General features: G+C 56.9%; 1 protein-coding gene across 1 annotated transcript; it reads left to right on the top strand.

Annotated features, from left to right (window-relative positions):
• The first annotated feature begins 10975 nt into the window (after positions 1-10975).
• MPZ (myelin protein zero) lies at positions 10976-25908 on the top strand. The gene is given in 6 exon segments (XM_050929929.1): positions 10976-11181; positions 19576-19742; positions 19851-20064; positions 21796-21931; positions 23249-23309; positions 23941-25908. Coding segments are annotated over 6 exon segments (948 nt in total). The 5' UTR covers positions 10976-11114; the 3' UTR covers positions 24244-25908.
• Positions 25909-26283: the final 375 nt, after the last annotated feature.

Genomic DNA, 26283 nt, shown 5'->3' on the forward strand with positions numbered 1-26283 from the left:
TCACTTCCCAGCCTTATATAGCTTTTCTGTAAAGTAGGAACCCTTTGTCTTCTAGTGGAAAAACCACTGGCATTCCAAAGGGGAGTGGAGTATCCAGCACCAGGTGACTCGGACCCATGTCTCTGCAGGGCTGTGGCAGCCATTGCTCATAGGCTGTCTCCAGCATTCACAGGAAATCTAGGCTCTTTCACAGTCCATTGTTTCTGCTAATGGCCCATTAGCCCTGTCTGGCTTTTCCATTGTTGCACCTGAAGGGCTGGTTGGGGGTGACACCCAAAGTAACATATTTGAAATACAGACACATATTAATATCCCTAACTTCAGATACAGAAATGATACAGGCATACAAACTGGATAATCACATTCAGTAACTCATACCTTTCCAATTATATCTTACAAGATCCCCTGGGGCTGGAGCACCCATGGAAAAAAAATAGTGGGTGCCCAGCACTCACCAGCCACCTGCCCATCAGCTGTTCTGTGGGCCCCACCCATCAGCTCCTTCCCCATTCCCCTCCCCCCAGTGCCTCCTACCAATCAGCTGTTACCTGGTGACTGGGAGGCACTTGGGGCAGGGAGAATGGGGAGAAGCAGAGGCAGGAAAAGGCCAGTCATCCTCGGGGTAGTGGGCACAAGGCAGGCTCGGTTGGCCATGGCTGCAGATGTCTCGTCCCGGTGGTGGCTGGGCTCCTACTGAGCTCTGCAGTTCTGCTTTTATACTCCCGGGTCTGCATCGTGACCTCTGAGGGGCGGGTGCAGGACCCAGCGGCTCCACCCACAGGGGGGTTGGGGAAGGGCTGTCCCTCAGCGGGGCTGTGGGGGATCCCACTGCCTCGCTCCACAGCCCCAGAATCAGATGAACACACGCGTTAACAAAGCCCTTCTGAGAGGACCAGCACTCTCCCAAGCTGACTCCTTATATGACTCAACAGACCGGGTTGAGCAGCACTTCCAATGCCCTTCTGCACCACAGGCACCACACGTCCCTATCCCCACTTTCACATTACAATTGTTCTGATCGTAACCCACTAGATGAGCAAACCCCACAGGATTTTTGGGCGCTGCCTGGAGCGTTAGCTTTGGTAAGAGTGTTGCTGCAGAACAAATGGGGAAGCCAAAAACACCAAGGAAAGACTATAACTATAAAGAGAAACTATAACTGATCACACAAGTTGGGGTTAGAAAGCTATACCTAGAGTGGGCGGGGGGGGACAGAGAGAGAGAGAGAGCTGGGTTCTCAACACTCCGTGAAGCTTGTATTGATCGGGGTTCCCAGGTGATGGTGGTAGCTCAGGGTCCTGAGTGCTGGAGACAGGCAGAGCCCCCAGCACCATCAGTCAGGAGAAGATGAAGTCCCAGTGGAACTGATGCAGATCCAGGTATCAGAGCACTTACTTGAGCAGAGGGGGATTTTGTAGGGTTTTTTGTTTTGAAACAATGGTTCAAGGGAGAACACTAGATTTGCTTATGGGTAAACTGATAACTCAGGGGAGAATACCAAAATTGCTTTGTTCAGGCTAGACAATAGGAACTGCTCATTCCTGGCGATGGGTGGTGTTCCTTCCAGAGAGCTTACAATGCAGTTAGGCAGCTTCACTATTTTGGATCGCAATAAAGGATTTATTACCATAATTGGTCTGATAACTGTTGAGCTGGGTGTGTGCAGGTGGGTTAATTGACAGCTGGAGCAGAGATCCCCCATCATGCACTGCTTCCCTGCTGTTCTGGTCCCAGAGTTCAATGCAGTTCTTGCCTTAGAATCTCTGCTCTCCATTCTGTAGGCTAACGGAGATGCCTCCCTGTCCCGTCATCCATGCAAATAAGGCTAGGGGAGTTTCTTTAATCCTGTCACTCTTGTCTGGAGGGGTTTAGGTGTTTCTCCCAATGCCTTTTCATTGCCTTTTGTAAGTCTTTCTTCTGATCTGTTTTGGTTCAAGCAGAGGCTGGGGGTGGGGGATGGTCCTTTGTGAGTCACACAGGTTGGATACTGTGCCCTGGTTCCCCAAGAAGCAAGAACGCAGAGCTGATAGGTAACGCTTTCAGTGAGACTTTTGTACAGCACACAGTATGCATTCAGGAGTTTAAGGGATTTAACCAAAGGCCAAAATGTAGTATGCAAGCAAGCCCTCACCCCAGCAGGGGGCAGGAGTTAATCATGGTCTATCCTGCCTCCTTACCTGGAGCTGGAACATTTGCCATCCCCTGGGAAAGGCTCCCTCTCTGGACACAGGGCCCCCCGAGGTCAGACCACTGCAGCTCTTCCCTGGATCCCTCTGTGATCCTCTGGCTATTGCCTGGAAAGATCCTTTTGTTGGGTCTCCCTAGGGCTTCACACTCATAAGCTTTCCCTTTCCAGGACCTCTCCCCTCCAGGGGCAGCATTTGTGGGGAGCTTCCTGACCACCTCCCCAGAGACCAACCTCTGAGTTCTGGGCTTCTTGATGGAGTCCTCATAACCCTTTATTAGACTCAGGTGTTCCTCAGCTAATTAGCTGCTGCCCTTGGCAGTTAACTACCCACAGGTGCATCTGGGTTGGCTTGTTCTCCTTAGCAGAACCTGTAACCATATCTCTTAGTACAAAACCAGGCAGGCAAGGTGTGTGAAGGCAACGCCCGCCGCTCCGGAGAAGAGCTGCAGAGATTTGACCTTAGAGGGGGCCTGAGTCCAGGTGACAGGCAGGGATTGTACTTACTCTGTGTTTGTACAGAACCCAGCACCAGTGGGCCCAGCTTGGTTGACTTGTAGGTGCCATAGCAACATAAAGGTTAAGTAATAGTAATAAGGAAGTACTTTTTAATATAAAGCACAATCAGCCTGTGAAACCCGCAGCCACTAGACACCATGGAGGCCAAGAGTTTAGTAGGATTCAAAAAATGCTTCAACATCTAAGTGGATGATGAGACTATCCACTGTTCCACCCGACAGGTCAGGGTTTGGGCCGCTTGGGTGCTACTGTAATACAAACAACAGAAATCCACTCAAGAGATGCAAGGAGCCACCTCTCACTGGCTGGGGCTCCCCTGCTGGGCAGTCTATTCCATCGTGGGCCATTACAGAGTTTCTTCTCCTTGCCATAGAGCAACTGGCCCTGAGCACTGTGGGAGAGAGGAGATCAAACAGCCCATTGATCTGATCTGGCAATTTCTAGAAATCCCACCAGAGCCTAGAGGCTGCAGGCCTCCTACCTAACCTAGAACTCCATGCTGCAGGGAACTCCCACTCCATTGAAATCCCCTGCATCTATGCAGATTCTCCTGCACTCCAATATCCCCTAGTGCAGCTGCTGGCTCCATCCCCCCATTCTGCACTAGATAGCGTCTGTGCTGGTGCACTCCATGAGGCTCAGCCCAGCTGGGGACAAGGTTTTCTTTGTCAATCAAAACTGCACATCCCTCAGCCTGCAGAATGCTCCCATTTGTGCCCACACGCAGGAGCAGCCACAGCTCAGTGCAGGGCAGACGGAGCCCCCCTGACTGCTGCAGAAACCCTCCTTTACAGGTGGTGCTCACGAGTCACCATCCACGCAGGGGTATGGAAAAGGGACTCCATGAAGAATCTCTTGCTCTTGTCCAGCACTCTCTCTTCCCCCTGCATTCAGCTGGCCTTATGCACACCCATCTCTCTCTCTCTACTAGCCATGTTGGGCTGGTTGTCCTGCCTTGTCTCATGCACTCAGTTGATTAGCAGCCTGCAGGGCTACTTGCAGAGCTAGGCAATACGAGTGGCTGCCCAGTGGGCCAAACAACGAGGGCACCATTAGAATGAGAAGATGCTAACACATCTGCAGTGGCTTATTTTGGAGAGGCACCAAATGGAGCTTGGCCAGGAGGGTGGGCTTGGGGGAGGCAGGCGGTTGGACTGGTGGCTCTGAAGATGTTGCCTGCTGCATGGCTTGGGTTTCACGCTGAATTTAGGGGATTTAGTTGCAGAGACAGAAAGACCATGTGTGACGCGGCGCAGCCACGGTTTGTCCCGCAGCGGGGCTGTGGGATATCCCACCGCCTCGCTGTTAGTAGCCTTAAGCCCGGGCCCTGGTCAGGGCGGGGCAACAACCATCCTGAGTCACTACGCTCGGGCCGGTAGGCAGGGCTGAGCAATACCAGTTCTAGGCCCGGCCCTTAGGTCAGGGCAGGGCAGCAAACACAGCAAGTCAGTAGGCTCAGGCCATTAGGCAGGGCTGAGCAGTAACAGTTCTAGGCCCGGTGTCAGGGCGGGGCAGCAAACTCTGAGTCTGTATGCTCAGGCCCTCAAGCACGGCTGAGCAGCAATAGCAGGTTTCGGCCTACTCAGTCCAGCCACCCTTGGAAGGGTGGCAGGGGGGACGCAGGCCCTCCCACTCCACTGCATCCCAGCCCGGGGCCCTAGCAGCGGCAAAGGCACGCTGCTGTCAGTGGGGATCCTGGCCGCAACACACTGACATTGGTTCTGGCAGTGCTGCAGCCAGACTAGGGTCGGCTGCCCCCGGGCCACTTCCACTCTCCCCCTCGTCGAATACCTGAGTCGTCGTGGTGTCAGCAGAGGGGCCCACCACCATCGGCTCCTGGGGGTAAGCGTTCACGGGTGGGCTCAGCGGGTCCTCGGCGTAGCTGGCGAAAGGTAGGCTCAGCTCCTCCTCGGGGTCGCTGGCGCGGGGTGGTCCCGGCCAGTCCTCCTCGGGGTCGCTGGTGCAGGGCAGACTCGGCTCTTCCTCCGGGTAGCTGGAGCGGGGTGATCCCGGCCAGTCCCCCTCGGGGTCGCTAGTGCGGGGCAGACTCGGCTCTTCCTCCAGGTAGCTGGTGCGGGGTGGTCCCGGCCAGTCCTCCTTGGGGTCGCTGGCGCGGGGCAGACTCGGCTCTTCCTCGGGGTAGCTGGAGCGGGGCGGTCCCGGCCAGTCCTCCTCGGGGTCGCTGGCGCGGGGCAGACTTGGCTCTTCCTCCGGGTAGCTGGAGCGGGGTGGTCCCAGCCAGTCCTCCTCGGGGTCGCTGGTGCGGGGCAGACTCGGCTCTTCCTCGGGGTAGCTGGCGCGAGGTGATCCCGGCCAGTCCTCCTTGGGGTCGCTGGCGCGGGGCAGACTCGGCTCTTCCTCGGGGTAGCTGGCGCGAGGTGGTCCCGGCCAGTCCTCCTTGGGGTCGCTGGCGCGGGGTGGTCCCAGCCAGTCCTCCTTGGGGTCACTGGCACAGGGCAGACTCGGCTCTTCCTCCGGGTAGCTGGCGCGGAGTGGTCCCGGCCAGTCCTCCTCGGGGTCGCTGGCGCGGGGCAGACTCGGCTCTTCCTCGGGGTAGCTGGTGCGAGGTGATCCCGGTCAGTCCTCCTTGGGGTCGCTGGCGCGGGGCAGACTCGGCTCTTCCTTGGGGTAGCTGGCGCGGAGTGGTCCCGGCCAGTCCTCCTCAGGGTAGCGAGCGCAGGGCAGGCTCAGTCGGCCGGGCGTGAGCGTCGGCGAGCAGGGACCGCAGCCCTCTGACCGCTATGGGAGCTGGGGCTCCACTGAGTTCTGCGGGTCAGCTTTTGTACTTCCGGGTCTGCGCCGTGCCCTCTGAGGGGCGGGCGCAGGCCCCAGTGGCCCTGCCCACAGCGGGGTTGGGAAAGGTTCGTCCCGCAGCGGGGCTGTGGGATATCCCACCGCCTCGCTACACCATGATTTGCACAAGTGAGAGCCCAGCGGTGGACTCCTGAGTCCACAGCCAAGCACAGCTGTGAGCAAGCAGCCGGAGGGTCTGAGCCAGGCACCCAAGAGCCTCCTGGAGAGATCAGCACCTTGGGAGATCAGGCAGAGCACTGGACCTGCGTAACATTACATGTGTGAGGGTCTGCACTGAACGCAGTGGCATGGCTCCAGTGCTCCACGTTCAGCCCATGCTTTGCTGGGACAGGGCCAAGCCTGGGATCTAACCATGGACCGAGGTTTTCTTTTACCCTGGGCCCACTGACTATCAGTACTCAGCTAAGGGTGACCCAGCTACTCCTGCTGTGTGGAGCCAATTCCTGACAATGTCCTATGGCTGCTCCTGCAGACCGCAAATCCTGCAGCATGGTGGCGCTGGCTGGCAGGCGTGGCACCCCCACTCTTCACCACCCTGTTTCCGAATGGCTGGCAGACACAGGGGCTGCAGCTGCTGCTGAACTTGTGATGGCCTCAGCCTCTGACTCAAAGCCTGGTTCTGGGCCAGAGGATCCTATCCCCAGTGCAAGCCCTGTGCTGTCCCCGGGTGTGAGGAGCCATTGTTAGGGGACATGAGGGTGAGGGTGGGACCTGAGTGAGCCTGAACTGGGCTAGGGCACAGTCACAAACCCAGCGATGACAGGAGAAGCCACGTCCTTGAGCCCAGTGCCCCAACCACTTCCCAGATCAGGCATGGGAGATTTCACCCCTCAATCTGATCTCCAGGCTGCCCAGCCAGTCTGTAGGGCAATCAGTGGCTGGCACAGGCTGGGGACAAGACAGATTGTCTTCTACCAGGTTCCAGCAGTTCTGGGAAGCGCTGGAGGTAGGGTTGCCAGGTGTCCAGTTTTTGACTGGAACACCCAGTCAGCACCGCTGATCAGGCCGTTAAAAGTAAGGTGACCAGTTGTCCCGATTTTATAGGGACAATCCTGATTTTGGGGTCTTTTTCTTATATAGGCTCCTATTATTCCCCACCTCCATCCCAATTTTTCACACTTGCTGTCTGGTCACCCTAGTTAAAAGTCTGGTTGGTGGCAGAGGGGGGCTGGCAGGCTCCCTGCCTGGCTCTGCGCAGCTGTCAGAAGCAGCAACATGTCCCTCCAGCTCCTGGGCGGAAGGGTAGCCATGAGGGCTCCGTGCGCTGCTCACACTTTGTGCGCCGGCTCTGCAGCTCCCATTGGCTGGGAGCATTGGCCTCTTGTCTAAGGGGGCCATGCTCCCTGGTGAGTGTGAAGGGTAAAAACCCCAAGGGAGTGGGCCTAGTGTGCAGGCCTGGGGAGGGACTAGGACTAGTAGAAGGCTCCAGGCTGGGAAACAGCCTACTCAAGTTCCATCACTGCAGACATTTAATCCTGGCCTAACGAACCCACTCCCTGGCTCTTCTCCCTCGTTCGCCTGGGGACTGGGGGGAACTTTCTGAAAACACCAGGAATTCCCCCCAGTTCCGCATTGGCAACAAAATGCTGCAGACAATCTGCCTTTGGCAGCAAATGCTTCACAAATGCCAGCTCCAGAGCTTCCCCTCCACGGACCACGTGAACCAATGGGGAGGCACCGAGCCTCAGAACCATGGCAACAGCCCCTGGAGGACACGGCTGTCCTCAGGGCCGGCGCTACCATTTAGGCAGCCTAGGCAATCGCCTAGGGCGCCAGAATAATTGGTGGGCTCCGTTTTGCCGGAGGGGGTGGCAGGCGGCTCCGGTGGAGCTGCCGCAGTGGTGCCTGCGGAGGGTCCGGTGCTCCACGGCTCCGGTGGAGCTGCCGCAGTCGTGCCTGCGGACGGTCGGCTGCTCACGCGGCTCCAGTGGACCTCCCACAGGCAACACTGCAGCAACTCCAGCGGAGCCGCGGGACCAGCGTGCGGGGTGGCCAAATTGCCATCCGCTTAGGGCGCTCAAACCCCTAGCGCCGGTCCTGGCTGTCCTAGCCCTCATCAGGCAGGGGGTCCTATCCAAGGCAGCTCCCGACAAACTGTGTCTGGGCTTCATCATCAACCTGCATTCCAGTGACTCTGTGAAATCCGGCAGCGCCATTAGCCTCATTTTGCAGATGGGGAAACTGAGGCAAACAGTAACCCACAGTCACTCGGGAAGTCAATGTCACAGCTGAGAATAGAACCCAGGAGTCCAGGCCCCCGGTGCTGTGCTCAGACCATGCCTGTCTAATACAGATCCATTTGTACTGGCTTCTCATGCCCTCAGGTTTTGCCTCTTCTTCCCTCCTCTCCCATCTCCAAGTTGAACGCTTCCCAGTTCTGTTTCCCACCTGGAATGAACCATCCTTCAGAGGAGCCTTTCTTCCCAGCTAAGGACAAGCACTGACATGAGAAAGACCCAAAGCAGGGTCTCCCCGCGAGAGCCCCATGTGTCTGTCTCCTCTGCAGCCTGCTGCTTCTGAACAGAACACAAAATGGCAGCTCTCCAAGCAGTATAACCGGGTGTCGGCACAGAAACCAGAGACCACACTCCCAGCAATATAGGGGCACCAACCCTCATTGCTGGGCTGGCATCACACGCTCTGCCCTGACTGTGGCAGCTTGGCAGGCTCTGGTGCCTGTGAGTGGCATTACCACAGGTCTGCCCCTGCCAGCCAGAGCCCTGCCTGCGCTAAAGAGTGATTCCTGGCTGGGTGAAATGGGGCTTGGATGGGCCATTCTCACCTGCTGTGTCAGGGCCCTGCTGCATCCACAGAGCGCTGGGGGGCACAGTGCCTAGTGGAGACTCCCCACTCTGCCACTGCCCTGCTGTGGGACTGTGGCCAGGTCACCTCCCCTCTCTGGGCCTCGGTTTCCCCTCCCCTCTGTGGCTATCTGGATTGAGCTCTCTAGGGCTGGGACTGCCTCTCAGGTGTGTTTGTATAGGGCCTAGCACAGGGGGGCCCAGAGCTGGGCTGGGGCTTCTCAGTGGCACTGGGATGTAAACAATGACACAGAGTTTGGCTGCCAGGGAGTCTTTCTGGAAACATTTGTCTTCACTTGTTTTTGGTCCCTGCGGGGGCTCGCTGGGTTTGGGATTGGTGGATCCCATTCTAGTTACCACATCACCCCTGGTGTCAGACCAACACCTCATGTCAGCTCTCATGGCCAAAGCATCCCACCGCTAGCACTACATGCCTCACTCCAACCTCGACTCCCACCCAGTATTTATAATGGGAACTGCAGCAGCAGTGCTTGGTCCCCCAGGCTCCTCCTCGGACTGAGCCAGGCACCTTTCAGCTCCCACCCCGCTGAGAAGCCTCACAGTAAAATTGGAGGGAACCCAGCTACCCATCTGTCCAGGGTTTTTCCCCACTTTGAACTTTAGCGTCCAAAAAGTGGGGACCTGCATGATCACTTTTAAGCTTAATTACTAGCTTAAATTTGGTACGCTGTAACGAGCCAGAAATATAGTGTTTGGCACACTTCCTGTTCCCCCAAAACCTTGCCTGGGGAACTCAGGACCCAAATCCCTTGGGTCTTAAAACAAGGAGAAATAAACCATCCTCCCTCCTTTCCCCTCCCAGACTTTCCCTTCCCTGGGTTGCCTTAGGAAGCTACACAGATCCAAACTCCTTGGATCTTTAAACAAAGAGGAATTAACCATTCCCTTCCTTTTCCCCCCACCAACCCCTGGTGAGTTTAGACTCAATCCCTTGGATTCCAAAACAAGGAAAAATCAATCAGGTTCTTAAAAAGAAAGCTTTTAATGAAAGAAAGAAAAGGTAAAAATTATCTCTGTAAAATCAGGATGGAAAATGCTTTACAGGGTTCTCAGATTTATATAGACTAGAGGGACTCCCCCGCTCCCCCCCAGCCTGAGATTCAGAGTTACAGCAAACAGAGGTAAAAATCCTTCCAGCAAAAAGACACATTTACAAGTTAAGAAAAGAAACATAAGACTAATCCGCCTTGCCTGGCTATACTTACAATTTTGAAACATGAAAGACTGATTCAGAAAGATTGGGAAAGTCTGGGTGTACGTCTGGTCCCTCTTAGCCCCAAGAGCGAACAACGAACAAAAAAAAAACAGCACAAACAAAGACTTCCCTCCACCAAGTTTTGAAAGTATCTTGTCCCCCCACTGGTCCTCTGGTCAGGTGTCAGCCAGGTTCACTGAGCTTCTTAACCCTTTACAGGTAAAAGAAACATTAACCCTTAACCATCTGTTTATGACACCATCGTTAACAAACTGCCCACCCCGCGGCCCAGGCTCCTGTCCCTCCTGCCCAGCTCCCTCACAGATGGGCAACTGCTGCGTCCTCCCAGAGCACCCCAACTCCAAAGCACTAAGGGCTGCTCCAGGAGGCAATGACTTGTTTCGCCACCTCCTCCCATCAGCACAACAGGTGCCAGCCTGGTGCCCTCGCATGGGACTGTTGTCCCCCTGCACACAGCGAGCAGTGGGGTCTCTGTTTGGTGTGAGGGGATCAGGGACCAGCTTTGGGGTTTGCAGCCCTGACCCCAGAGAGGATCAGGGCCCTTCTGCTCAGCTAGAGGAGGTCTCCTTCAGCTCGGCCTCATGCAGGGAGCCGGGTGGCAGGTCCCAGCCCCTGGCATGCGTGTGATTTAGGAGTCTGGGGTCTGCCCTGCCGTGGGGATCCAGCAGGCACCTCCGGCCTGGCCTGAGGACATGCTAGGCCAGGCCTCCTCCAGACGGTGATAGCAAGGCCTTGCACCATCCACGGGACTCGTCATGGAATCTTCACCCACGTTAGGAGCCACATCCCAGTGGGGAGCCTCTTAGCACCAGGGGCCTACGGGATCTCCCAGGGCCAGGGGAAGGCAGAGCATGACCTCCCGGGCAGTGCAACAAGGTCCCAGCTGGTGGCTCAGGGCTCAGGCCAAGTGTAAAGGGCCTTCACCAGCTCAGGGAGGTCAGAGTGGCTGCTTGCTTTTCTTTTCAGCACTTTGTATGGCTGTGATGTGCCCACGAGAGGGAAGCCCCCTGGAGAGGCAGGGGGACCAGGACTGTGTCCTGCCTGCCAGCCCTGCATGTGGCACTGCAGCAACGAGGAGCGCAGGTGCTCAGGGTTGAAAATAGAGCTGGGCAGGTAATTTACCCCAGGGCTCCTCGCTTTGCTCTTTGCCGCCGATGGATCCAGCTGTTTCAGGGACTGAGATTTGTCTGACTGCCAGTGTTTGCCATGCTCCTGCCCTCTGGCTCACACTGCATTCCTCCTGGGGGCTGCAATGGCCCCTACGCGGCCGCAGAGAATGCTGCCTGACAAAGGTGGCTGTGTGCCCACAGTGTGTTTACCACTCGCTCACACATGCCAAACAAAATCCCCCTTTCAGTTTTGTTCCTCTCTCTCTCTTTCCCCCACCGCCCCAGATGCCAGGCTCCCATTGGCCCAGGCATTTTGCAGACCCTGCATCACTGAAGCTCTGGCTGTTTTTAAACCCAGGGGCCACTCTCCAGCCATCCTTCGGCGAGGAACTCTCGGCCCCACTGCTGGCTCGCCCATGCCTCTAGGAGTCATACAGTAACTGGAAGCTATGTGGTCCCAAGGTGCTTTGGGGAGTGGGAGCCTCGTGCTGGTCGCTTCCCTGTTTTCTGCACTGGGTAAGTGGCTTCTCCCGGGGGGTGGGGAGCTGTTCTCTCTTCCCAGAGAGACCAGCGGGTTGGCGAGGCACATGGTGGGAGTGGGCCCTGCCCTGCAAGGTGCATGTCTCGGCAGTAACCAGAAGCCACGTGGGGCTGGGAGAGGGAGGCAGAGGATGAGAGGCTGTTGTGGAGCAGCAGTGCCAGGGGTTCGGTTGCCGGGGAGATGAGTTTTGTGACTGTTAGACTGGTAGTGGCTGCCCCTGGAAAACGAGCAGGCCGGGCTGTGCCTGCACCCTCTCCAGGAAGGTTCCTGCTGCTCCAGGAGCCACTCATACAGCCGGAGTTTCCCCTGCACTTTCCACCCAGAGGTTCCCAAAGTTTTACCCAGGCCACAGAAACGGAGCCCAGCTGCATGAAACTCTGGGCCTCTCCTCGACGCTGCCAGGGACCCAGCTGCCCTGTATGGAAGGGCGCATGCAAAGGAGCTGGTGACATTAGTGGGGAAGATCTGGGTGGGCAGAGCATTTCATGGGGGTCTCTGGAGTCAGAGGAGCCAGAGGTGGGGCTGGAGCAGGATGGCTCCAGGGACTGTTTGAAGCATTACAACTGCATCTTTAGCCTTGAGCTGCCTCGTTGCTTTGAGTCAATGACCCCCTGGCACGTCTGGTTCCCTTCTGTCCAGAGAGCCCTGCAGTCCTTGGGCACAGAGAGGAGGAAAGAATCCTGCACCAGCCCTGGGAGATGCCTCCCCCATCACCGGCTGGGGGCTGGGGCAAGAACCCAGCTCTGGCTAGGGTACTGGCGCACACTGGGCTGAATCCTCTGGCGTGTTTCATTCCATGCATTCCCACGTGGCACGGTTCCTGGCTCTCTCACTGCATTTCCCACCAACCTCCCTCCAATCCTGTGGGGCAGAGACAGGATCCAGCTGCTCAGAGTGCTGGCTTTTGGGGGCAGCTGCAGGGGCGGTCCCCTCTCCCTCTCCTTGGGCCCCTGGTCTGGGCCTGGGCGGGCTGCCATTGTCACATCAGCACACGTTTCTGTTCATTGGAAGCTGGTAACAGATCCCATTTCTGTCAGGGGAGGGTGTAACAGGCTGACACATCCCGGGCTGTAGCAGTCTCTCAGGGCCAGACTGGTAAAGGTATTTAGGTGCCTAGTGGGCACTGAAGTGTTTTTAAAAATCCCACAAGGCTTCTAAATCCCTGTAACAATCTGGCCCTCCTCCCAGCAGTGACATGGCATGCGCAGCATCCCAAGGCACCTCTCCGTTAGCTATCAGAGCATAGGAGCTGCTGTGCCAGAATGGACAGTCGATCCATATAGTTTTTTATCCCTTCTCCTGCCATATGAACTCAGATCACTGGTGTATCTAGTCCCATGTCCTGCAGCTCCTTGGTCTACGTTGTCTGATATTACAAATAATGCATGAAGCTAGAACCAGTTCATCCGCTGGGAATCAATGAATCTATAAATATTACTGGACTAAGCCAGGTTTCTATCTACTCCTGTCCTGCCTTCTGTGGTACCGGGACCTTTGGGCAGGCTTGCACATGGTGATGGGAAAACCCCTTCTTGACCCCAGTGTGATCAGCTCACACCCTGGAGCATGAAGTTTCCTCTCTCTGATTAACCAAATGGTCCATGTCAGCCGTAATCAGTGTAGAACCTGGCGGGGTTCTAGCTGCAGGGTGTGTCTTGCTAGCCAGCTCATGCAGCAGTGAGTTCCACAGGTCAGTTTCTCCTATGATCCCATCTCCTTCATCAAGATTAGCTGTCCAGTTCCCATCTTCCTCCCCGCAGGGTGAGGAGAAGACAGGGAAGAGGCAGGCCCCTGACTCAGAGAATGCCTCAGAGGATGGAGCCGCAGTGTGCTCCTGCCAGCCCCCCAATCACTGACTACCATGTCTCTGGAACACGCCCACTGCCAGCTCCTGCCTTTATCGCAGAGCAGGGTTTGCCTTTGGAATCTCTTTTCCTTGGGCCAGTCGGGGATGTTTGGCTCTGTGTCTCTCCAGGCAGCATCAGGCTGCAGCCCAGTGGTCAGGGCCACAGCCCAGGCAGAACAGCATTGGCCCTCATTGGTTCCTTGCCCCTTAGTTCTTCCCCCAGCCCAGGTTCCAGTGCCAGCTTCCTGGAGGCCTTTTGGCTCAGGCTGCAGCCTGGCTACAATGTGAACGAACCTGTGCTCCTTGCTCTCCCAATGGAGCGGGGGTTGGGGAGACCCATGTGGGAAGATCCCCCTTCTCCTATCCTTTGCTTTCCTCCTGTCCTGACAGCTTGAAGGCTCACAGACACGAGGCACAGCCCTGTGTCCCGCCAGAGCAGTGCCTGCCTGGCGATGGCACCAGGAGCTCCCAGCCATTCAGCACAGGCCATGCAGAGCAGAAGAGAACTCGCCCATGTCTAGCTGAGCTCGGTCCCTGCCTGGGTTTGAGAATAATGAGCCAGATCCCCCACTGATGTGATTCAGCCCCACTCCATGGGCCACCATCGGCACTAGACTAAGTTACACCTGCTGAGGGTCCTTGAGGGCTAATTCACCATCATCCTGCCCCTTGGGCTGCCATTTACACCAGTGAACAGTGCCACTACACTGGTGTGACTGCATTTACAGCCACTGTGCACTGGTGAAAATGCCCACACAAGGAACAGGGTCTAGTGGTGAGAGGAGGCAGCAGCCACCAAAACTCCTGGGTTCTATTCCTGGCTTCGCCACTGATTTATTATAGACTTTGAAATGCACCCATCACAGCCTCCAGGCCCAGATGACAGTGTCCCTTGGAGCAGGAGAACAGTTCTGCCAAACTGACACTAAACTAGGAGGAACGGTAGATACACTGGAGGGTAGGGATAGGATACAGAAGGATCTAGACAAATTAGAGGACTTGGTCAAAATAAATCTGATGAGATTCAGCAAGGACAAGTGCAGAGTCCTGCACTTAGGACGGAAGAATCCGTTCCACTGCTACAGACTACGGACCAAATGGCTGGGCAGCAGTTCTGCAGAAAAGGACCTAGGGATTACAGTGGACGAGAAGCTGGATATGAGTCAACAGTGTGCCCTTGTTGCCAAGAAGGCTAACGGCATTTTGGGCTGTATAAGTAGGGGCATTGCCAGCAGATCAAGGGACATGATCATTCCCCTCTATTCGACACTGGTGAGGCCTCATCTGGAGCACTGTGTCCAGTTTTGAGCCGCACACTACAAGAAGGATGTGGAAAATTGGAGAGTCCAGTGGAGGGCAACAAAAATGTTTAGGGGGCTGGAGCATATGACTTATGAGGAGAGGCTGAGGGAACTGGGATTGTTTAGTCTGCAGAAGAGAAGGATGAGGGGGGATTTGATGGCTGCTTTCAACTACCTGAAAGGGGGTTCCAAAGACAGGGCCAGCTCCAGGCACAAGCTTATCAAGCAGGTGCTTGGGGTGGCAACTCCGGAACGGGGCGGCACTTTCAGGTATTCGGTGGCAATTCGGCGGAGGGTCCCTCACTCCTGCTCGGAGTGAAGGACCTACTGCTGAATTGCCGCAGATCACGATCGCAGGTTTTGGGGGATTTTTTGGCTGCTTGGGGCGGCAAAACCCCTGGAGCCGGCCCTGTCCAAAGAGGATGGATCTAGACTGTTCTCAGTGGTAGCAGATGACAGAACAAGGAGTAACGGTTTCAAATTGCAGTGCAGGAGGTTTAGGTTGGATATTAGGAAAAACTTTTTCCCTAGGAGGGTGGTGAAGCACTGGAATGGGTTACCTAGGGAGGTGGTGGAATCTCCTGCCTTAGAGGTTTTTAAGGCCTGGCTTGACAAAGCCCTGGCTGAGATGATTTAGCTGGGGATTGGTCCTGTTTTGAGCAGGGGATTGGACTAGATGACCTCCTGAGGTCCCTTCCAACCCTAACATTCTCTGATTCTATGAAACTCCCACCCACTGAAAACCATGACCCTGGAATGGCAAAGGTCAGGGAGACCACCACCCCTGGCCCCGAGGGTTCAACTACCCCAGGGTTTAGCTGCACATAAACACTGCAATCCAACCCTGCAGGTGAATCACACCATAGCGGGGTCAGGAGAGCCAGCAGAGTCAGACTCTTGAGCATCTCAGGGGTCGGGCCTCACCTCTTCATAAGATCATCATCCCAGCCGGTCTGAGCTGCCTCCATGGCACAGGGCTGGGAGGGGGCTCACTTTGGGCTTCGCAGAGTTTCCATCCTGCAAACTGGAAGCAGCCAAGAAGCCAGTGCAGTCTGGGCAGCCCATGTGATCCACTCTGTGCCTAATGCAGTACCTGCAGCATCACAGAGGAAGCTGGTTGACCAACCTGCTCTGTAGCCTTGGGAGCAAGTCACACACACAGACACATCCCATGACTCTGTTTCCCCATCTGTGCAGTGATGATCCTGACTGCCTCCCAGGAGGATGCAAGGGTTTGGTCCCTAACATGTGCATTGTTAGAGGTTCTCAGTGGGCAGGGTCTGGGGAGCAGAATGGCCATGTTCTCTCCTGCTGGGCAGCCTGGACCCTGCACTCTGCGGTTCACGCACCTCATCCCTTGGCTCTTCCTTCTCCTCTCCCCCTGCCCTCCCGGGGGCCCAGCTGCACAGACACTAGCACATGTTGAGCAACTCTGATGGCACCTTTCTCCGCTCACGTCCATGGCTAGCGAGCACGAGTGGAAGGGGGAGTTAAATCCGCAGCTTCCATTTCTCTGAGCACACACAGGCCTGACTACCTGGTTGGTACCCCCCACATTTTGCTAAAACACTACAGTGTGCTGGCACTTCCCATAACCACTCTGCTGCTGCTGAACTGCCAGGGAGCCCACTTAGCACAGCTGCTCTGCCACAGAGGGCTCCAGGTACACCTGGGAGAAACACACCTGCCGAACTGCACGGGGCATTAGTGCACCCAGCTAGAGCACACCTGCTGTGCTGAATGGGGCACTAGTGCACCCAGGGAGAGCACACCTGCAGTGCTGCACAGGGCACTAGTGCACCCAGCTAGAGCACACCTGCTGTGCTGAATGGGGCAGTAGTGCACTCAGGGAGAGCACACCTGCTGTGCTGCACAGGGCACTAGTGCACCCAGCTAGAGCACACCTGCAGTGCTGCACAGGGCACTAGTGCACCCAGCTAGAGCACACCTGCAGTGCTGCACGGGGCACTAGTGCACCCAGCTAGAGCACACCTGCAGTGCTGCCCGGGGCACTAGTGCACCCAGCTAGAGCACACCTGCAGTGCTGCACGGGGCACTAGTGCACCCAGCTAGAGCACACCTGCTGTGCTGAATGGGGCAGTAGTGCACTCAGGGAGAGCACACCTGCTGTGCTGCACAGGGCACTAGTGCACCCAGCTAGAGCACACCTGCAGTGCTGCACAGGGCACTAGTGCACCCAGCTAGAGCACACCTGCAGTGCTGCACGGGGCACTAGTGCACCCAGCTAGAGCACACCTGCAGTGCTGCACGGGGCACTAGTGCACCCAGCTAGAGAACACCTGCCATGCTGCACGGGGCACTAGTGCACCCAGCTAGAGCACACCTGCAGTGCTGCACAGGGCACTAGTGCACCCAGCTAGAGCACACCTGCGGTGCTGCACGGGGCACTAGTGCACCCAGCTAGAGAACACCTGCCATGCTGCAAAGTTTGCTTCCCCTCCCCTCCTCAGACCCAAAATGGCCCTTCTATGGCACTATCTGGGGAGGGAGTTCGCACCCAGCCCCATGTGTCTGCCTCTGGCTTTGCGTCCCCTTAGTTCACAGGGGAATGTCATTAGCTGCCCCCCTTGCCAGCTGTGAGGACCTAGTGATCTTCAGGAAAAGGACATTTTACTGCAGAAAGCTCCTCAGGCACAAGCTCAAGGAGAGCTGGGCTGGGTGGTACAGAGAGCAGCACGAGGCTGGCACTGGCCACCTGGCAGACATGCCCCGGCTCCTCTTACCACCTGGAGCTGTCTCTACCTGTCAGCTGTGGTGATTTCCCACCCTTCCCCCGGACCTATGGCCCAATGGCTCAGTTTGTATTTGGTAGAATGCCACGACCCACCCTTAGAGAGGTGTCAGATAAGACGCTTTCGTGAATGCCAGCCTCAGCCAGCCCTGCTCCTAGCTGCTCTGGGTGCTTCTCAAGGCCCTTTCACGTCTCAGACATCAGTGTTTTAGGGCAGGAGAGGAAGTGAAACCCCGTGAGCTCAGTGACTGGCCCAGGGTTACGCAGGGAGCCTGCAGCAGGGAAGGGAATTGAAGGCAGGTCTCCTATGTTAGTACCCTGCCCACAGGCCCATCCTTCCGCTTCAGCCAGTCCAGGAGGGAAGGGAGACACAGGCCTGGTGCGCCATTCTGCACAGTGGCATTTCCCCACAATGCTGGCCTGCCTGATCAGTGTAAGTGGGTTGGGGGTGCAGGGCCTGACCCCCTTAGTCAGGGTGGGGCAGGGGCACGCCCCCTTTAGCTGCGGTGACATGAGGTGAGGCCAGCGGCTGACTGCAATGTCTGCATTACTGGAGCACAGCACAGCCTTCCAATTCAGACATCTGGAGCTACAGCAGCACCACTCTCCCCACAATCAGCTCCAGGGGCCCGGCCTGGCTCCTGGTCCCAGCTGCCCATGGCAGTGGCCTGGGAGCAATTGTGGGTCCTTTGGTTTCACAGACTCTTTCTGCCCCATTCTTGGCGTGTTGAGTGTCATGGCTCCTGCCCGGCTGTGGCCAGCTGCCAGCTCCCACCAGCTCCATTGGGCAGGATCTGCTGCCCATAGCGGAGAGAGAGGAGCAAAGCTGAGTGCTGGCTGGGCCCAGCTCATGCAGAAGCACGGAATGGGACCCAGCAGCTCTAAACCACCCTGCTAGGGTGTGTCTCGCTAAAGGGCGGTGGTTGAGTCAGGTCCTAGGAGGAGCCATGGCTAAAACCAGCGACAAGGGGCACCCAGCACCTGAAGTAGGGAAGAAGTGGAGTTTAGCTAGCACTCATCAGGTAACCTCAGCTCCTCTCCTAGCCAGGATGAGCCCCAGCCCAGGCCACGGTAGGGCCTTGGCCTCCAGCCAGCGCCTCTGACAATCCCTGCCCCACCCTCAGCATTGACATGGGGGCAGGAGGCTTCATTTCTCACAGGGCTGCACTAGGGAGCGGGAAGAGACATGGGTCACAGAAGGCAGTGGCTCCGCAGGTATCAGCCACGGCTTCCACCGGCCTGGATGCAGCTGTGAATGGCTATCGAACCAGGGGCGCTGGTGCAGGCTGGACAGACATTCCTAAGGGGTGTCTGGCCCCGCTGCTCTGTCTGGCCCAGGACTTGCCCCTCAAGCCAACGAGAGGGTGAGACTCCATGCTGGGCAGCCAGGGTGGAACAGCAGGGAAATCTCCCCCCACTGTCAGGAATGTCAGCTCGGGGGTGGACAAAGGCCTGGGCGAGCGCTTGTCTGGAGCACAATTCCCCCTTTGAGCTGCCAGCTCAGCATCACCCAAGTGGCTCCAGCAAACCCAGCAATGTTCTGGCCCCCAACCCAGAGCCCAGTGAGCTCGCCAAAGCCTCCTCCAGCAGAGCTGGGCCAGGCGGAGGGGAGGAGACCAGAACAAAGCCATACACAGTGGGGACAATGGGCCAGTGTCAGGGCCCAGCCCTTGTGTATTCTCCAAAATGGAACAAAGGGGCCTTTGCCCCCCAGCCGGCATGTTTCCAGTGAGGGCTGTGCCAAGGTGGGCACACGGCCTCCTGAGGGAGCAATGCGCCTGCTGGCCTGGGAGTCAGGGCTGTCTGAGCCCATCTAGAGAATTCAGAGTGACCGCATTGCCTAGGGGCTTCTGCTAACACCCCCACCTGGCACCGAGGATGGACATCCCTCTAGACTCTCCATGCCCAGCATAGCACCGGGCATGCCACCGGTAACAGAGATGGTGCCCTCATGTGGCATAGCCCTACGCCACTGCACAGGCTATCGTAAGAGGGAGTCCCATAGGAGCTGCTAACATCTCCTTCCACTGCACAGGCTGGCCAGCCTCTGACTGCCTGGACAGGAGCTGTGTGACACCCCGTGCCATGCTTTGGCTCCACGTACAGGGAGAAGGATCCCATTGTGGGTAAAGCACCAGCGTGGCATCCAAGCTGTCTATGCTACAGTCGTGGCTCTGCTACTACCTGGCTACATGACCTCGGGCAAGTCACTGTGCTCCATGTGTGACACAGAGACACCAAAGCCCCGGGCTGTGGCAGGGCTTCCCTGGGCTGGGAAGGAGAGAGAACTGTCCTTTACTAGCTGGGACTCTCCACTGCTGGGTATTTTGCCCCTTCCCCACCCACGCATGCAGATGTGGGCAGGGTGCCTAGGGGCCTAGCATACCTGCTCAGCAGTGGGTAGGAGCTGGCTTGGATCTGCTCCTGGGCAGCGGGGCTGGAATGACTCTTGGGCTTCGTCTCCCTGCAGTGCTGGCTCCGACCCTGGCCATCCACGTTTACACACACCGGGAGGTCCATGGCACGGTGGGATCACAGGTCACCCTTGCCTGCAGCTTCTGGTCCAGCGAGTGGATCTCTGAAGATGTCTCCATCACCTGGCTGTTCCAGCCAGAGAGTGGCAAGGACACCATCTCAGTAAGAGGCTGGTGGCCCAGGCCAGGCCCCTGCATCCATCCATCCCATCCCCTAGGCTCTGCCCCAGCTTAGCTCGCATCCTCATCCCTCTCTTGTGCCTTCCCCCAGATATTCCACTTTGTGAAGGGGCAGCCCTACGTTGATGAAGTGGGCGCCTTCAAGAATCGCATGGAGTGGGTGGGGGACCCACACCGCAAGGACGGCTCCATCATCATCCGCAACCTGGACTACACCGACAACGGCACCTTCACCTGCGACGTGAAGAACCCACCCGACATTGGTGGCAAGTCGTCTCAGGTCACCCTCTATGTCCTAGAGAAAGGTACGGTGGGAAGGCGCTCGGCACATGGCTCTGCCCCACTGAGATGTGGGAGCCTGCTAACTTCCAGTCACACCATCAACACCCTCCTCACCTGCCCCTCGTTATCTGGGGTGCCCCACATCTGATCCCACCCCTCAGACTCTCATGTGGCCCCACCCTGCCCCTCAACTCAAACGTAGTCCTGTCCTGCCCCTTTGAGCCATACATGACCCCACCCTGCCCCTGAGACCTATGTGGCCCTATCCCGCCCCCAAGACTCACACATGACCCCATCTCACCCCTCAGACCCACACGTGACTCCAGACTGCCTCAGCCTGGGGTCTGGATGTGGAAACCCAGCTTATGGGGAGCTTCTCTGCTCATGCCACGTTCAAGCTGGCAGTTACTGGCCCGATCCTGCACAAAGCCGCACTCCCTCAGCACCTGCTGGAGTCAGGGGCTGAGAAATCTCAGCACCACGTAGGCGCCACACCCAAGTTGGGGATTCCCAGGAAAGGGACCCGGGGCTATCCTAACTCTGCCCCCAACACCCTGGCATGGTCCAGAGCCACCCCCACCCCTTTGAGCCCCTCAGTAAGCCAGCCAGAGAGCCCATGCTCCTGCCACCTCCCCTTAACTCCACCCTCTGCACCCCCTGTCCTCTCTCCCCTCATGCCCCCTCTAGATTTAGCACACAGATCCCTTCCATGGCCCTTTCCATCCTTAACTCTGCCCTGGAGCAGATAACGTCCAGCGCGGGGCTGACAGTGTTTCCAGTGATCATTGTTGATGTTCCAGCAGCACCTGAGGGTCCCAGCCAGGAGTGTAGGCCCTTTGTGCTAGGTGCTGCCCACAACACTGGACAAGGCCTTGGGGAGTAGCCCATAGGGAATAATCCTGCCCTGACGCTCAGCTGTGGGACTGTAGTGACCTAACAGGACTTTTGCCGCTCTAACTCCTGGAGTTTTGGGGGCAGATCCCAAGGCCCCTACCAATGTGGGGGGATGGGAATGGTGGGCTGTGGTTGGAGAATGGAACTTCTGAAGAGCGAAGCCTCTTGTTAAGCCAATGGCAAGACCGGCAGCACCCCCCTAGCCCCGTTCCCTGCCCCACCACAGGTCCTGCTGCCTCAATACACCTTGGCAAGGACCTGCAATCACGGGATGATGCTGCTACATGCTAGTCTGCTTCCAGCCACTAGGGGCAGCACTGAGACCCCAAATAACTCATCTGACACAGCCATGACACGTGGCCCACCCCCAGGCAGTACCATGGGGGGGCTGAACTGGAGCCATGTATCTCAGGCTGTCCCACCTCCCCAGCTCTGAGCATGAGCAGCATTCCAGGTGTGCCTGTGTGTGTAGTAATCCCAGCTGTGCCACCGACCTTGGGCAAGCCCCATCCCCTCTCTATGCCTCAGTTTCCCCTCCCACCTATTGTATATTCAGATTGTGAGCTCCCTGTATCTGTTCAGCACCTGGCACAATGAAGGTCTGTTCTCAGTTGGTCATTCAGTGCGATAGTATTATAGATAATAAATACTGCTAAGGAACCATGTTCAGGGCCCCGCCAAATCCCCATGGATTTCACAGATTTTAAGGCCAGAGAGGGCCCATCCTAGTCAGAACCCAGGCCGGAGACCCTCCCCCCGGGCTTCCGGCCTCCAGCCTCTATCTGGCGGTTGAGCCAAAGTGGAGTTTGGGGCAGAGTCCTAGGGCATGTGCCTTGGTAACAGGTCTCTCTCCTCCTCAGTACCCACCAGGTACGGTGTGGTCTTGGGGGCCGTCATCGGAGGAGTGCTGGGGTTGGTCATCCTTGTGGTGGTGATAGGCTATCTCATCAGGTATTGCTGGCTAAGGAGGCAGGCAACGCTGCAGAGGCAACTCAGGTAGGGATGTGCTGGAGGGGCATGGCGTGGGCTGGGCTGGGGTGCTGGGAGATGGAACATAGGGTGAAGCACTGTGCAGGGGGTGAGGAGATCACTGTGCTGGGATGTGGGGTTGGGGCTGGGGTGGGGGAAGTGCTGTGCTGGGGGCTGCATGTTGGGCTGGCATCCCCTAGGGAGTATCTGCAGGGGGAAGGCTGAGGTGACTAATTCACTCAGGGGATGGGTAATGGCAGGGCAGGGACAGGGGACAGGTCAGGACCATGCTCATCCTGCCTCCTGCACTGGTTCCTGCTGCGATCTGTGGGGAAGCTACAGTGAGGCTGGTGTGAAGCCAGTGGCTTCTTTCAGAAGCCCCTGGCCAATTCAGAGTCCAGTTGCCCCTGCTCTGCTCTGCTCTGCTCTGCATCGCTTGGCAGGCTGGACACAAGCAAACAATCTGCATCTGAGTATGGTCAAATGTTAGTGTCTACATGTAGGAGCAAGAAATGCAGGCCATGTTTACAGGATAGGAGACTCTGCAAAAGATTTGGGGGTTGGGGCTCCCAGTGCGGTGCTGTGGCCAAAAGGGCCACTGCAATTCTTGGATACATCAACAGGGGAATATCAAGCTGGAGTAGGGAGGTTATTTTACCTCTGCATCTGGCACTGGTGTGATGGCTGCTGGAGTCCTGCATCCAGTTCAGGTGTCCACAGTTCAAGAAAGATGTTGACAAACTAGAGAGGGGTCATAAGGGAAGATCCATGAGAACAATGAATGGTTTAGAAAACGTGCCTTCTAATGATTGATTCAAGGAGCTCAACCTGTTTAGCTTAAAAAAGAGAAAGTTCAGAGGTAACTTGCTCACAGACACATGACATTGGCCACTGTCGGAAGACAGGATACTGGACTAGATGGACCTTTGGTCTGACCCGGTATGGCTGTTCTTATGTTCTTACGTACCTACATGGGGAATAAATATTTAATAACTGGCTCTTCAGTCTAGCAATGTCCTAACACGATCCAATGGCTGGAAGTTGAAGCTAGACAAATTCAGAGTAGAAACAATGTGCAATTTTTTTAACACTGAGGGTAATTAACCATTGGAAGAACTTGCCAAAGGTCATGGGAGTTTCTCCATCACTGGCCATTTTTAAATTGAGAGGGGATGTTTTCCTAGAAGCTGTGCTCTACTTCAAACAGGAATTAATTCAGGGAAGTCCCATGATCTGTGTTATCCAGGAGGTCAGATTAGACGGTCATAATGGTCCTTTCTAACCATGGAATCTATGAATCAGGCATCTTACAGGCAGTGCTGACCAACTTCTGTTCTTATTTAGTGCTATGGAGAAAGGCAAACTGCAGCGGTCAGCCAAGGATTCATCAAAACGAGGCCGCCAGGTGAGCACGAGAGAACATGATGGGGGGGAGGTGGGGGACTCACAGGACAGCACTAACAGAGCTACTACCAGCCCCAGGTCTCAAAGGGGGTAAAGCACCCGGGTCCCCCTTTGCAGACAGGGAAACACAGGCCCAGGGAGGAGCAGTGAGGCAGCAGGAGGCGGGAGCAGAACCCACCTATCTCAGCTCCCAGCATCACACTCCAGCCCCACAAGGAAAACAAGTGAGCCCTTGGCTGCCAGTGGGAGTGCGCCCCGGGAAGGAGAGAGGGAAGTAACCTGCTCTCCCTCAAGTCACTGGTAAATCTCCCACTGCCTCCAGTGGGACCACAGAAAGGTCCCAAGTTTGGGCCTGATCCTGTGGGTTGCCCTTAGGTCCCCTGAATTCAGCAGCAGTCGAGGTCTCCCAGCATCCCACGGGCTCATGGCTCAAGTGCCGGCGGGGCTGGAAGGAGGGTTACAGACCTGGGAAACGGCCCAGCACACTAAGGCCTCCCTGCTTCCCCAAGCCAGCCCTGACAGTGTTTGCTGCTGGTGTCTCCCCACACACTTGGGGGTGGAGTTTACCCATCAGCCACAGCCTTCCTGCCCCACTGCAGCTGCCAGCCTCACCGCTCTCCTTCCCCCCACAGCCCCCTGTCCTGTACGCCATGCTGGACCATAGCCGGAGCACCAAGTCAGCCAGCGAGAAGAAATCCAAGGGCGGCCTGGGCGAGTCCCGCAAGGACAAGAAATAGCGGTTAGCAGGCAGGGAAGGTACCCCCAAGGCAGGCGCCGAGTCCCCCCGCAGTTCAAAGGTCGTCATGACCATCGAGATGGAACTGAGGGGGGATGAGGCTGAGGCCACCGGCCTCAAACCCGCCGTCAAGTCCCCGAGCAAGAACAGCTTCAAAAATGCCCTGATGAACATCATCAAGATGGACTCAGAAAAATGATGAACACCCCCAAACTGAGGAAGAGGGTGTCCTGCCTCTCCCCCTCGGCTTCCTGAGGGAGGGGGCCAGGAAGCCTGCCCCACCATCCCCTCCTCCTGGCTTCACCTCTCAGCACTACTCTGCGGAGAGCCTGCTCTCTGGTCCATCGGGCTGAGGGGCAGGGCTAGGCCATGGCACACCAGCACGGGCTCCCTCTCTCTAGGCTCGGCTGCAGAGGTTCCATGAACCCCAGTGCAGAGCAGCATGTAGGAGCTTTGGAGAGACCAGAGGCAAGTTGGGATGGGGGCATTAGCCCCTACTGGCACTGCAGGCGAGACACTGCCAGGCAGAATCAGGCATCCCTTCTAAGATAGCTGGTGTGAGGGCAGTGCCAGCCCCACCAGCAGGTGCCTGGTTGGTGAGAGGTGCCAGGTTGCACCTGCCCTGGGACTGTGTATGGATGAGGGAGGGAGCTGCCTTGTGGGTCTGCATGCACCACATATGGCCCCAAGCCAGCCAGGTGACACAAAGGCCTGGGACAGAGCAGAGGAGACAGCCCCAGGTGAGAAGGGTGCTGCCAGTGAGGCCTCTCTTATCCTGGCCCCAACTCCTCCGGGGCCTGCCCCTGCCCTCAGGCTAGGGGACTCTACAAGGATTTGGGTGTGGTCCTTGGACAGGGTCCTCACAGAAATGGCCGCCCAATGTCCTGGCCTGAGAGACCGGACTCCCAGCAGCCGCTGAGCCTGACGAGACATGGAAGCCACGAGGATGGGATGGCCAGGGCCCCTCGTCCCTGACATGAAACCCCTATGTATGGTACCTTCCACTGCGTGAACATCTGTAAAAAAAAAACCTCCCCTGCCCAGCGCCCCGGGCACAGGTGTAATTTTTTATTTGAAGACACAATCAGTGATTCTGGGATTCAGCAGGATGGTTTAACCCCCGACTCCCCAGGGGCTTCCCTCAAGCAGGGGCAGCTAGGGGCACCATCTAGTCCCACCCTGGTGCCTGCCAGCATCTGCCCTCCCACCCCCCCAGCACTGTGATGTCTGCCCTATGGCCCCTGCTCCCTGCCCCACCGACCATGTGGGAGTTACACCATCCTGGGACACCCCCAGCCCCCCGGCTCCAAACCCTTTGGTGATGGAGGGGTTTTCATCCTCCGTGGGGGGTTTTACCTTGGATTCATCCCTTTTGCTCTTTCATCCCTTCTTGCCATTTTCTTGTCTCTTCCCGTGACTGAGCACAAATGATGTCACACAGTGCCCCCCGCCACCCTCACTCCCTCCAGGTCTCTGCTCCTGCCCTGCCCATTTTCAGATTAACCCTGTTGTGACGATGCACTCGGTAACCTCCCTGTGCCTCTGGGGCCCCTTGCCAGCAGCCAAAGACTCCTGGAGGAAGGGAGACTGCCTCAAGGCCAGGAGGTGCCACATTGAGGACCCCCTGCCCAGGTTGCTGCTGGGACCCCCATCTCCCACGGCCTCCTCTCTGCCCCAAAACTGGGCTGCCTTACCCCTAAGGACAAGCCAGGGCTGGCTGTGCCCTAGGGACCAGGCCAGCGGGTCACTCTGTGTGTATGTGGATACAGCAGTATCTATGGCAGGCTCTGGGCACGCGCTGTGCAGATAACGTCTGTCCATGAGGAGCTGTTCTAAACCACTAAACTGCAGCTGTGTGTGTCCAGTGAAGCGTGGTGTATTTTCTACGTTCTGTACATTCCCCTGAGCAACAAAGACACCATTAAACCCTTAATAAAAACTGACATTTCTAGGAACAGACAGACGAACAAACAGGCTGGGCTTGTTATCCCGCGTTCCCTGCCGTGGGTTGAGTGGCCTTTGCCACAGATCAGCTGTGGGCAAGAGGAGCCCAGCTGGCTTAGTCAAAAGCATGCAATACAGCCTCAGCCCTGCCCAAGTGGGACCCCATGGAGGGGCAAGCACGGAATTCAATCTTTGGCCTCTCTGCTCTGGAAGGGACCCTTTAGGGCCTGATACCATGCTGAGAATTTTGCCTTTGACTCATGTGGGCCCTGGAGCTGGCCATTAGTACCACTGG

Source organism: Gopherus flavomarginatus, chromosome 20 (genome assembly GCF_025201925.1).
Source record: "Gopherus flavomarginatus isolate rGopFla2 chromosome 20, rGopFla2.mat.asm, whole genome shotgun sequence".
Lineage (NCBI taxonomy): Eukaryota > Metazoa > Chordata > Testudines > Testudinidae > Gopherus > Gopherus flavomarginatus.